The sequence below is a fragment of the Camelus ferus genome, chromosome 9 (assembly GCF_009834535.1).
Source record: "Camelus ferus isolate YT-003-E chromosome 9, BCGSAC_Cfer_1.0, whole genome shotgun sequence".
NCBI lineage: Eukaryota > Metazoa > Chordata > Mammalia > Artiodactyla > Camelidae > Camelus > Camelus ferus.
Window position 1 is genome coordinate 62,499,554 of NC_045704.1, and position 12,047 is coordinate 62,511,600.

Here is a 12,047-nt window from a genome sequence, read left to right on the forward strand (position 1 = left end):
GCCCCAACAAAAGCCCTCTCTCTTGAGTCAAAGGAACAGGAAAAGGGCAGCCCCACAGAGAAAACTTTTAGATAATAATTACTCTACTTTAGCCAACACCAAAGAAAAAAGATGGCCACCAACCCCACCGATGCCAGCAAAGAAGTGGAGAGCCTAGATTTCCACACTCACAAGACTATAATAAAGAGCACGTCAAGCAGAGCTAGGATTTTCATCCCCACTGGCCTGCAATGAGGTTTCCCTGCAGTGTCAGTGGAGATCATGTGGGGAGCCTGAGTTTCCACCTGGCAGTGACCTGATACCCCAATGCCTCCCCACTGATGTAGTATCAGCAGAAGCCTAGTGGAGATTTAGGAGTTTCACCATCATTCGGCATTAATAAGGCCACCCCCACCACAGTGTCAGTAGAGCTGACAGGGAGAGCCTCTCCCATGATGTCTCCATTCCCGTGTCAACAAGAGGTTGTGAGAAAACTGATGGAGGTAGAATCCACTTGACAATAGCAAGGCAGTAATGAGGCAGCACCCTCTCCACTCCTTTTCCCCTGTCAGAATGGATTAAAAAAACCCACCCCAGCTAAAAGAGAAGGTTTAACTAAGATGCAGATAACAATCCAAAATCCAGATCTTATGACAATCCAAAAATATCTAGGTTTTGTATGAAAATCACTTGTCACAGCAAGAACCAGGAGGATCTCAAACCAAATGAGTAAAAGACAATCAATAGATGATGACACTGAGATGATAGAGATGTTAGAATTATCTGACAAAGATTCTAAAGCAGCCATGATTAAAATGCTCCAACTGACAATTACAAACATGCCTAAAACAAATGAAAAAAATAGAAGGGCTTAGCAAAGAAATATAAAGATGTGACAAACAAACACTATGTGGAGAAGAACCAAAAGGAAATTTTTAGTGTTGGGAAATACAGTGGCTGAAACCAAATAGCTCAGTAGATGGGCTCAACAGCAGAATACAGGGTGCAAGGAAAGAATTAATGAAATGAAAGACAGAACAATAGAAATCGCCCAATCTGAACAACAGAAATAAAATAGACTGAAAACAAAAATAAACAGAGTCTCAGGAAACTAAAGGATTATAACAAAACCCCTAGCATTTGTGTTATTGAAGTCCAAGAAGGAGAGGAGAAAAAGGTGGATTTAAAAAAGTACTGAAAGACTCATCATAATTAAACTTATGAAAACTAAATACAAAAATCCTAAAAAGCAGCCAAATAAAAATGATCTTAACTGTAGGGGAAAAGCAATTAGAAAAAAATATTTAAACATCCCTGAAAGCAGGATATATTTTACAGTTGATGTTAGCTTGGGTTCCATGAGCCACAGTAACAGATTTCATAATGTGATCATTGCTATGAAGACAATAAAGATTGAGATTGGCTGGACAGGTGTGTGGGAGTGTGATTTTTGGTTGAGTGGTCAGGGAAGGTTTCCTTATGTTGGTGACATTTAAGTAGAGAATAATCATTTAGAAGGGGCAAGCGATGCAAAATCTGGAGCAAGAGTCTCAATAAGAGGGAATAGTAAGAGTAAACACCCTGGATTGGAAATGAGTTTGGTATGCTTAAAGAATGGCAAGAAAACCAGTATAGCTGGAGCACAATGAGGAAGAAAAGGTAGAACGAGATAAGTATGAGGATTTACAACATAAAGATTGAGATGATAAAATTTCTATAAGTAGAATGTTCTTGAGAATAAAGTTGCATTTTGAATAAAGAACATTTTAAAACTCCCACATATAAAAAGATGATGATATAAGCGAATCCTTCCTAATTTCTGTAATACTATTTACCCTTTATTCTGATCCTTTTGACCTCACTATGTGAACAAGTTCTTGCTGGGTTTAATATTTTGGAAACTCATCGGACTGTTTCATGAATTATTTTAAATTGTTATATTTCCTGAAAAATAACTTCTCAGTCTTATGATTGTTAAAATCTCTCACTGCCATTGCTTCACTAAAAATCAGTCTCTTCTCTTGAAGATTCATACAAAGTATTCAGTTTCTCAGCAAAATCCCAATCGAGAAGCAGGCTCTTATTCTCCTAATTTAGCAAAAAGGTGAGTATAATTTTAAACGTCTGAATGTTGTCTAATATAATGTCTAATATGTGTCTGGGAGGTGAATCTCATGCTTATACCTCATTGTGATGCTGAGAAGAGGATATGGGAAGGGGCCTCTTTGGGATATGATACCATCATTACTTTCTTTTTGTTTCAGCAGCATAAAAGAAACAGAAGTGATGAACCAACAGAGCCAAGAAAGGATAAGGGCAAAAAGTGCAGAAGATTCTTCCTTTGACCTCACATCTTCTGATATAAGTAAAAAGGAAGGGTTAGTTACACACCCTGCTAAACAGAGCAGTTCTTTAGAGTTTTTGGAGCTAAACTGTGGTTGTAACAAAAATGCTGACACAACCATGAAATGGGAGACAAAGCCATTTCCAGTGGTTGGGGAGCCTCTTCAGAAGCATCAAAGTTTGGACTTGAGCTCCCTTTTGTTTGGAGCACGTCCTAACTCTAAACCTGTAAATGCAGCAGGAAGATATTTTAATTTAAAGAAGCCAATAATGCGAACCAAATCAACTCCCTTTGAACTGATGCAACAGAGAGACACCAAAAAGTTGGACAGCAAGGAAAAATTTTATTTGGAATCTCAACCAGACAATTCTTGCCTTGAGCAGGCTCAAAAAGTGATGCATATTTCTTCAGCGGAACTAAATCATTCACTGCCAGATGACTCTAAGCATCAAATGTATAATGCCTCTAATGCAACACAGCATGACTCTATTGCTTTTAAAGTACGTTCTTGCATGTCTTTAGTGGAAGATCCTTATTTTTCATCATTGTCTCCAAGTACTGCTGTTTCTAAGATGTCTCTTGATTTATCTGAAGAGCAAGATGGAACTGCTTTACCTTGTTCTTCACTGCCAAACTCCTCTATAACCCTCTTTTCTCATAATTCACATGGTTCTTTAGCACTGAATCCTCTGACTAATTTTCCCCCTCCACTGGACCAAGAGACAGCAGTAGGTAAGTTATTTTAAAAGTTTGTGTGACATTTTATTTTTAAAAAATTAAAAATTTTTAATTAAAGTATAGTTGACTTACAATGTTGTGTTAGTTTCTGGTGTACAGCATAGTGATTTAGTCATACATATGTGTACATACATGTTCTTTTCCATTATAGGTTATTACAAGATATTGAATATAGTTCCCTGTGCTATACTGTAGGACCTTGTTTTTTTAATCTATTTTATATATAGCAGTTTGTATCAGCTAATCCCAAACTTCTAATTTATCCCTCCACTTCCCTTTCCCCATTGGTAACCATAAGTTTGTTTTCTATGTCTGTGATTCTGTTTTTGTCTTGTAAATATGTTCATTTGTGTCATTTTTTTTTAAGATTCCACATATAAGTGACATTATATGGTATTTTTCTTTCTCTCTCTGGCTTACTTCACTTAGTATGATAATCTCTAGGTCCATCCTTGTTGCTGCAAATGGCATTATTTCATTCTTTTAAAAAATTTTTTGCATTCTTTTTCATTGAAGTATAGTCAGTTTACAATGTTGTGTCAATTTCTGATGTACAGCATAAGGTTTCAGTCATACATTTACATACATATATTCATTTTCATATTCGTTTTCATTATTAGTTACTACACGATATTGAATATAGTTCCCTGTGCTATACAGTATGAACTTGTTTATCTATTTTATATATAATAGTATCTGCAAAACTCGAAGTCCCAATTTATCCCTTCCCACCCCCTGTACCCCTTGGTAACCATAAGTTTGTTTTCTATGTCTATGAATGCTTCTGTTTTGTAAATAAGTTCACTTGTATCTTTTTTTTTAAGGTTTCACATATAAGTGATATCATATGGTATTATTCTTTCCCTTTCTGGCTTACTTCACTTAGAATGACTATTTCTAGATCCATCCATGTTGTTGCAAGTAGCATTATTTTATTCTCTTTTTATGGCTGAGTAGTATTCCATTGTATATATGTACCACACCTTCTTTATCTAATCATCTGTTAATGGACATTTAGGTTGTTTCCATGTCTTGGGTATTATAAATAGTGCTGTTGTGGCATGCATGTGTCTTTTCAAATATAATTTTCTCTGGATATATGCCCAAGAGTGGGATTGCTGGATCATATGGTAAGTCTATTTTTAGTTTTTTAAGGAATCTCCATACTGTTTTCCATAATGGCTGCACCAAATTACACTCCCACCAATAGTGTAGGAGGGTTCCCTTTCCTCCACACCATGTCTAACATTTATCATTTGTGGATTTTTTAATGACGGTCATTTTGACTGGTGTAAGGAGATACCTCACTGTAGTTTTGATTTGCATTTCTCTGGTAGTTGGCAATATTGAGTATCTTTTCATGTGCTGATTGGCCATCTGTGTCTTCATGGAAAAATGTCTGTCTATGTCTTCTGCCCATTTTTGGATTGGATTGTTTAGTTTTTTTGTTATTAAGGTGTATGAGCTGTTTATATATTTTGGAAGTTAAGCCCTTATCTGTCTCATTGTTTACAAATATTTTCTCCCAGTCCATAGGTTGTCTTTTCATTTTGTTTACGGTTTCCTTTGCTGTGCAAAAGCTTATGCATTTAATTAGGCCCTATTTGTTTATTTTTGCTTTTATTTCCATTGCCTTGGTAGATTGACCTCGGAAAACATTGCTATGATTTATGTCAGAGAATGTTTTGACTATGTTCTCTTCTAGGAGATTTATGGTGTCCTGTCTTAGGTTTAAATCTTTAAGACATTTTGAGTTTATTTTTGTGTATGGTATGAGAGAGTGTTCTAACTTCACTGATTTACACGTGACTGTCCAGCTTTCCCAACACCACTTGCTAAAGGGATTGTCTTTTCTCCATTGTATATTCTTGCCTCCTTTGTCAAAGATTAATTGACCATAAGAGTTGGGGGTTATTTCTGGATTCTCTATTGTCCCATTGATCCATTTGTTTTCGTGTGTATGGCATTTTAGACTTGACTTTGTTTCTGTAAGATTTGGTTTCATCTCACCCTCCCCCTTGCCCTTCTCTGCTTCCTTCTCCTTCTCAAATAAATAAACTCCAGGAGTGTTTTGATGATATGATAAGTTGAAGATAACAATAACAAATATGTAATATTCCATGAAACAAGCAGCAGTGGAGACAGTCAGATCTGGTATAAGACCTATACGAGCAGGAGTGCTTTTAAAGGCAGCAATCCTCCTTCTTAGAAGTGTCTATCAAAAGTAAAAAATTTATCCTTAATATGCAGAAGCAACTTTTAAAAGAACATCAGAAAAGCTTTAATCAACAGCACCACATGGTCACTCAGAATTTTTTTTGGAGAATCATGTGGCTATACTAAATTTAACAGATTGCTGAAGAATTGAATTCTCTTCCTGCAGGCATTGGAAGAGAAGGATGTGATTTCCTCTTGTCCTTTTATAATAACGTAATAGATGAAAATATGTGTTCAGTATTCTGTGTAGTATTTTAATCATATATAAACCTTTACTTTCATGCTTTATCTCTTTTATAATTTGGGGTTTTTTTTTGCATATTATACATATTATTTTATTTTACTTAGTGATTTAAAAGTAGAAGTAAGTATTCCATTAGATAATTATAATAGTTTAATATGGAAGAAGATGAAGGAAAGCAAAGAGCAAGTTTAGCTCTCTTAGGTATATCATCAGAAATTTATAAAGAACATTCTACCCAAGTAGTAAATAAAGTTTTTCTCTATAATATTATTTACTATATAGTTTCCCAGTAGATGCATAGTTTTGTTATAAAAATATTTTATCTAGATCTAGTTCCTTTTTTGATTGTTTATATACTTTGATCTTCTTTTCCAATTTAAAAAGAAATTTTATTTTTCTAGATACCCATAATATGTTAAACTTCTCTGAGTATCAACATTAAAAAACAAATCCATATAAAAAACAAACTTAAGGTTATCAGGAAGGAAGAGGGGAGTGGAGGGATAAATTGGGAGTTTGGGATTTGCAGATACTAACTACTATAAATAAAATAAACAAAAGGGCCTACTATATAGCACAGGGAACTATATTCAATTCCTTGTAATAGCCTATAATGAAAAAGAGTATGAAAAGGAATATATATCTGTATATGTATAACTGAGTCACTATGCTGTACACCAGAAACTAACATTGTAAACTGACTATATGTCAATTAAAAAAAAAAAAAGATCTCCGGTGGAAAAAAAAACAAAAACAAAAACAAATCCTTATCTTTAAGGATTGTAGCAACATTGACATGTGTGCCATCTGGTGGCAGTTTCTTATAATAGCATTTGCGATTTTCTGTAAAAATTCTGAATATTTCTGTAGAAATATAGAAAACACTGTTATATCATTGTTTTGGAAAAGGAAAAATATCCATCTTCTTCATTGTTACTAAAATCTGTAATTGAGTCTGTCATGTCAAAGTGCTTCACGATGCTGCATTGTAATAGTCTATGTAAAACAAAAAGCAAGAGTTATGCAGAAAACAATCCAAAGCTTCCTAAATTAATGTAATGTTTTATATTATATTAACTGATACTTGATGAATTAATCAAAATACTTCTGGGATTTTAAAAGAAGTGATAAATTTTGAAGAAGAATCAAAAACCTTGTGGGTTTCCAACTTAGGATAAGAGAATTTATTTCGCTTTTTCTTTGAGTGAACAGATGCCAGCTTAAATATTTTGATGTTGCTTGATATAATTTGTACCAAGATTAGAATATAAGGGTTTTTTAAAATTTTTCTAATTAAAATTTGTGATTATATTTCTGACATTTTGGGATAGCAACTTCTACAAGGATAGATGATGAAATCCCCCCTCCACTTCCTAAGCGGACACCCGAATCTTTTATTGTGGTAGAGGAAGCTGGTGAGTACAGTTCAGTAAGTGTGAGATGAAGTGTAGATTAACTAGCTTACTTCTCAGATCCTTTCAATGTTCTGTGTACCATTGCTAAGTAACATTTGCTCTCCAAAATTAAAACATTTCTAAGAGTTGAAACATATTTACTTTTTTGCAGGAGAATTCCCAATGAGTGTTCCCAAATCTTTATCTTCAGCTGTGAAGGTAAAAGCTGGAATATCACTAGAATGTAGTGGAACATCTGAATCAAAGAAATCTGATGATTTGGTAAGACTTAGACCAAACACGGTCAAGAACTTTTTTCTGACTCTACTCATTTGAACTCAATAGACCATAGTCCTATTCCTTTTATTTTTTACACCTATCACTTAATAAATATTAAGCTGATACTACTTATAAAACCATGTGCTAGAGAATGTGGAGGAATAAAAAAGATGTATAAGACACAATTATTACCCTTAAGATGCTTACAGTTTAGCAATGGAGATACAGGATGTGTACAGGAGTCTTTTTGTCTGTATTTATTATAATAAGGCAAATTTAATCAGTGCCATATGAGAGATAAGAGCTTCGAAAATGTGAGCGATCCCTTCAGGTTGGAGGAAATATTTGAGCTGATTCTTGAAGGACAGTTAAGGCAGAAATAAATGTTTCATAAGTAGGTTGCTTGTTCATAATAGTCATCTGATAGGCTGTATCATGTTAACTGTAATAATATATTATTAAGTGTGGTTTTTTGGTAAATGACAGATGTCTTTATTATTTAAGATAAACCTTTTGGAATAATGTTCCATGCTTCTAGAAGAAACACCTACACTTTCACCAATCTGTTATATATTTGAATATAATTCTATGAACCAACTATCTTAAAATTTCAGAGATCAGAAAGGTGATTAAAACATTTAAACATGCCTACAGTTGCAGTGCCGATAGGCAAAAATTCTCTACCTTTTAAATTACACTTTTAATTTACTAGTAATTGTTATTATTATTGTTAATAGTCTTTATCTTAACTCCTAGAGCAAAGAAAAATCACTACTTTTCTAGTGTCATGAAGTAACTTCAATTTCAATAACTTACCTTGAATTAAATTTTCAGAGGAATGTTCTGAGTAGGAAGGAAATAAGTACAAAAAAGATCAATTTAGGACCAATTACCATACATATAAAAATCACTGTAAGAGTTGATGACCTTTCATAGCTCAGCACACTTATAAATTAGGAAAAATAGGGTCAACATTTCATTGCTATCTCTATTATACTATTAATTGCTTGGAGCTTGTAAATTTGTATACATATTCTTTTTGACTTTTTCTTTTTCTTTTTTTTTTTCAGAGTATAAAACTCCAGAGTACCGAATCAGGTAAAAAAATTTTCCTTTGACTTTGGATGACATTTAGCCCTAAGAATTTGTACTGTAAGAATGGCTCATTAAGTTTAGAGTAATTCATCTCAGGAGATGGCATGGTTTCCATTAATAGCTTCCACTATTTATTGATTCATTTCTGGTTTTCCCAGGCTAGTAGTTTTGTTTTGTTAAAGGCAAGGTGAAGACAGGATGTTAGAATTCTGCTCCTTAATATATAAGCCTTTAAAAAAAAGAACAAACTATTTCAGATACCATCTCTTAAAACTTTGCAGCAGTTCCATTTTGTTGGTTTTATCATTGTTAACAGTGTGATTCTAAAAAATTATTTCTGGCCACTTAACGTCTTAAACTTGCTATTGCTTCTCCAGTACTTTCCTACTTAATTTATATGTTGAACAACATCAGCAGAGAACATTTACTGAGCACTGATAGGTACTTTACATACATTATAACAGGTAGTAGTTGCTCTTAACATATTTATTCATAGTAACATATTATTCAAATCCATAAATAGTAGTATAATAATTGGTTAAAAAGCATGGGCTTTGGAGACAGGTGGACTTTAATTCAAATCCCTAGCCTACAAATAGTGATCAAAATGTATAACCTTGGTTAAATTATATACTTCATCAATTCTTCTCATTTATATGAGGATAACAGAACTCCCTTCTAAGAGGATTTTTGTGACTACTTAGTGAGATAATGCATATAAAGCTTTTAGCACAGTGGTTGTCAAGTAATAAACTCTCATTAAATGTTATCTATTATCATTTTTATTAGGGAATTATTAAATGAACATTTCCTAAGCAAGTTCTGTGTGCCTTATACAGTGTTAGAATACACAGGATATATAAGAAAGGGCACTGCTTAATGCTTATGTATCTATTCAAGTTGGGTAGACAAAATTAATACTCACTTGGTACCATTAAGTGATAATCTTTGTGGCACTGATTATAATCACCAGGAGTCTGGAAAAAAAAAAAAAGAAGATATCACTGTAGTGTTTAGAAAAGCCTTCACTGAGTAGAAGAAAGAAATTTAAGAATATGGATAGTCAGAGGAAAAAGGAGAGAGTTCCAGGAGCAGGGATCAGGGTAATAGTGACTCAAAGGTAAAAATAAGCATGATGGGTACAGAGAAATGGTAAGTAGGTTAATTGTAACAGAAGTTCTATTTTAGGGAATTATGGAAAATAAATTTGGACAGATGAAATGTGGGAAGATGCTGAAGGATTTAAAAGCTAGGTGGATGAAATATCCAGAACAGGCAAATCTGTGTATAGGGAAAGTAGATTTGTGGTTGCCAGTCTAATCTGGAGGAAATGGGGAGCGACTGCTAAATGAGTGTGGAGTTTCTTTCCGGGACAATGAAAATATTTTGGAACTAGATAGTGGTGATGACTGCACATCACTGTAAATGTACAAAATATCATAAACGGCAAATTTTGTTATGTGTATTTTATCACGCACACACAAAGCTGGCAGAAGAATTTAGATTTAATTCAGTAAGTAATAACCATTGTAGGTTCTTCATCAGGGGAATATTGAGATGAAAATGGTATTTTAGGAAGGGATTTGGCAGGATTTTATTACTTGAAATTTATAGTTCTCAGAATATTTCCTAAAAGCAAACTGAAAGATAAGCTACTTCAGAGCAGTTATCAAATATTTATTAAATGTCTACTGTATGCCAGTTATTATACTAGATGCTGGAAGTATTGTACCTTACTTTTGCATATTACCCAGCGTATAAGGAATAAACAAAAGAATTTGTTCTGTAGATAAATCCTAAGACCTAAAAAGCCCAATGAGCAAAGACAAACTCTATCACTTAACCACATATTCATTTTCAAAAGACATTAATAAAGCATACAATTAAACTTAGCACTGTGTAACAAGAAGCCTATGTAAACAGAACAACATTTGTATCTTTAGCACTTGCATTGTGGGAAAGTAGCTCTACTATTTAAAATTCTCTTATTATGGAAAATTTCAAACACACATTCAAAACCTACCATAATAGCATCAATCACACTAATAAAATTAATAATAATCCCTTAATATTATTTAATATCCCAACTTTGTTCAATTTTCTCAAATTGTTTCAAAAATGTCTTTTTACAGTTGGTTTATTTGAAGCTGGATTCAAATAAAGTCTACATGTTGCATTTGCTTTATATGTTTCTTAAGTCTTTTAAAGTTTGTAACAGTTCTTTTTATATTTCTCATGCTATTAAGCTGTTGAATAGGCCATTTGTTCTTTTTTAAAAATTTTTTCCTTTTTGGTGAGGGAGGTACTTAGGTTTTGTTTGTTTGTGTTTGTTTATTTTTAGAGGAGATACAGGGGATTGAACCCAGGACCTCATACATGCTAAGCATGCACTCTACTGCTTGAGCTATACTCTCCCCCCACTATTTGTTCTTAAGACAGCTAATATTCTGGATTTGGCTGTTTGTATCCTGATGATTTTATTTAACATGTTCCTCTATCTCCAGGAGTCTCTGTAAAATTGTAGTAAGAACTAGAAGCTTGATTAAATTCAGTTTCAATTTCTTTGGAAGAATATGTTTGTAAGTAAGTTACACGTTTGTGACGAAGCATAGGGTCACTGGCTAAAGAGCTAGAACAACAAAGTTCTTGAGGCTCAGTCATTGTTCAGATAATTTTTTATTTGGTTTTTGTGGGATAATATTGAAAAACTGGAAAAGTTATGCAAAACCAAAAAGGAATCTTGACTTAAGACTTCTAATTGATGGATTTTTGCTTTGTTGTATACTATTCTTTTCATAGATCTACATCAAGATCGTTCTTCTCCTCTGCCACCTCCTCTGCCAGAAAGAACCCTAGAGTCCTTCCTTCTTGCTGATGAAGATTGTAAGTGGCAATATTCTCTCTCAAAAAAGTTATAGAAATGAGACTATTAAAAGATTAACAATAAAGTAGGAAAAGGTAAAATAAATGGAAAAGGTACAAAGAGTGATCAAATAAGATCAAAATAATACATTAAAAAACCCATAGTGTATTGCGAAAATAATGTGTAAAAAAGCTAAGCTAAGAATTATTGAATATAATAACAAAACATTTTTTTCAGGTGTACAGGATCAATCTATATTGACTTGTTCTACTAGCTATCCTAACACCATGGAAAATTCATCTTCAAAACAGACATTGAAGACTCCTGGAAAAAGTTTCACAAGGAGTAAGGTAAAGAAGATAGGAGTTTATGCCAGAGGTTTTCCATTACTGAAAGTGTCCCCACTTGCTGCCACTCCAACCCTGGGCTGCCAGCATTAAGATGGAAATTTAGACTAAATATCTTCACTAATATAGGTTGTTGATCTCACAACAATAAAAATTAATGGAGGGAAACCAAAAAGAAAAAAAATACAACTTAGTTTAAAGCATGCCCAATAAAAATATCAACTTTTTTTTCCCCCCAAAACTAGACTGATTCCAAAAAAAAAAAAAAAAAAAGAGGGGTGGAGGAGGAAAAAAGTAAAAGGAAGGTAGCCTTACCAAATATTAAAACATAGTAAATGGTATGATATTGGTGTATGAAAAGAAACACAAACCAACAGAGCAGAAGGAAAAGTCCAGAAATAGATCCAAATATGTATAGGAATTTAGTATATGATGAAGGGGGCCTTTCAAATCATGGATTAAAGTTGGCTGTTTTGATCACTGTTGTTGGGTCAACTGGGTAACCACCTGGAGGGAAAAGAGATAGGATTCATACCTCACAGCTATA

At 33.5% G+C, this 12,047-nt stretch overlaps 1 protein-coding gene and 1 long non-coding RNA gene across 3 annotated transcripts in view; one reads left to right on the forward strand and one right to left on the reverse strand.

Annotated features, from left to right (window-relative positions):
- The window catches only part of LOC116665869, a 53,454-nt gene that overhangs the window by 30,038 nt on the left and 11,369 nt on the right, over positions 1-12,047 (reverse strand). Inside the window, exon 2 of the long non-coding RNA XR_004322620.1 lies at positions 9,216-9,267. This is a non-coding gene — a long non-coding RNA (uncharacterized LOC116665869). The remainder of the gene's footprint in view (positions 1-9,215; positions 9,268-12,047) is intronic.
- Positions 1-12,047, forward strand: part of PTPN22 (protein tyrosine phosphatase non-receptor type 22) — a 45,657-nt gene that overhangs the window by 23,925 nt on the left and 9,685 nt on the right. Inside the window, exons 13-19 of one of the 2 annotated variants that reach the window (XM_014566418.2) lie at positions 2,007-2,083; positions 2,244-3,055; positions 6,854-6,937; positions 7,089-7,198; positions 8,266-8,293; positions 11,090-11,173; positions 11,391-11,503. In XM_014566418.2, coding sequence (XP_014421904.2) covers positions 2,007-2,083; positions 2,244-3,055; positions 6,854-6,937; positions 7,089-7,198; positions 8,266-8,293; positions 11,090-11,173; positions 11,391-11,503 — 1,308 coding nt within the window. The remainder of the gene's footprint in view (positions 1-2,006; positions 2,084-2,243; positions 3,056-6,853; positions 6,938-7,088; positions 7,199-8,265; positions 8,294-11,089; positions 11,174-11,390; positions 11,504-12,047) is intronic. The other variant, XM_014566419.2, reaches the window with a different exon arrangement.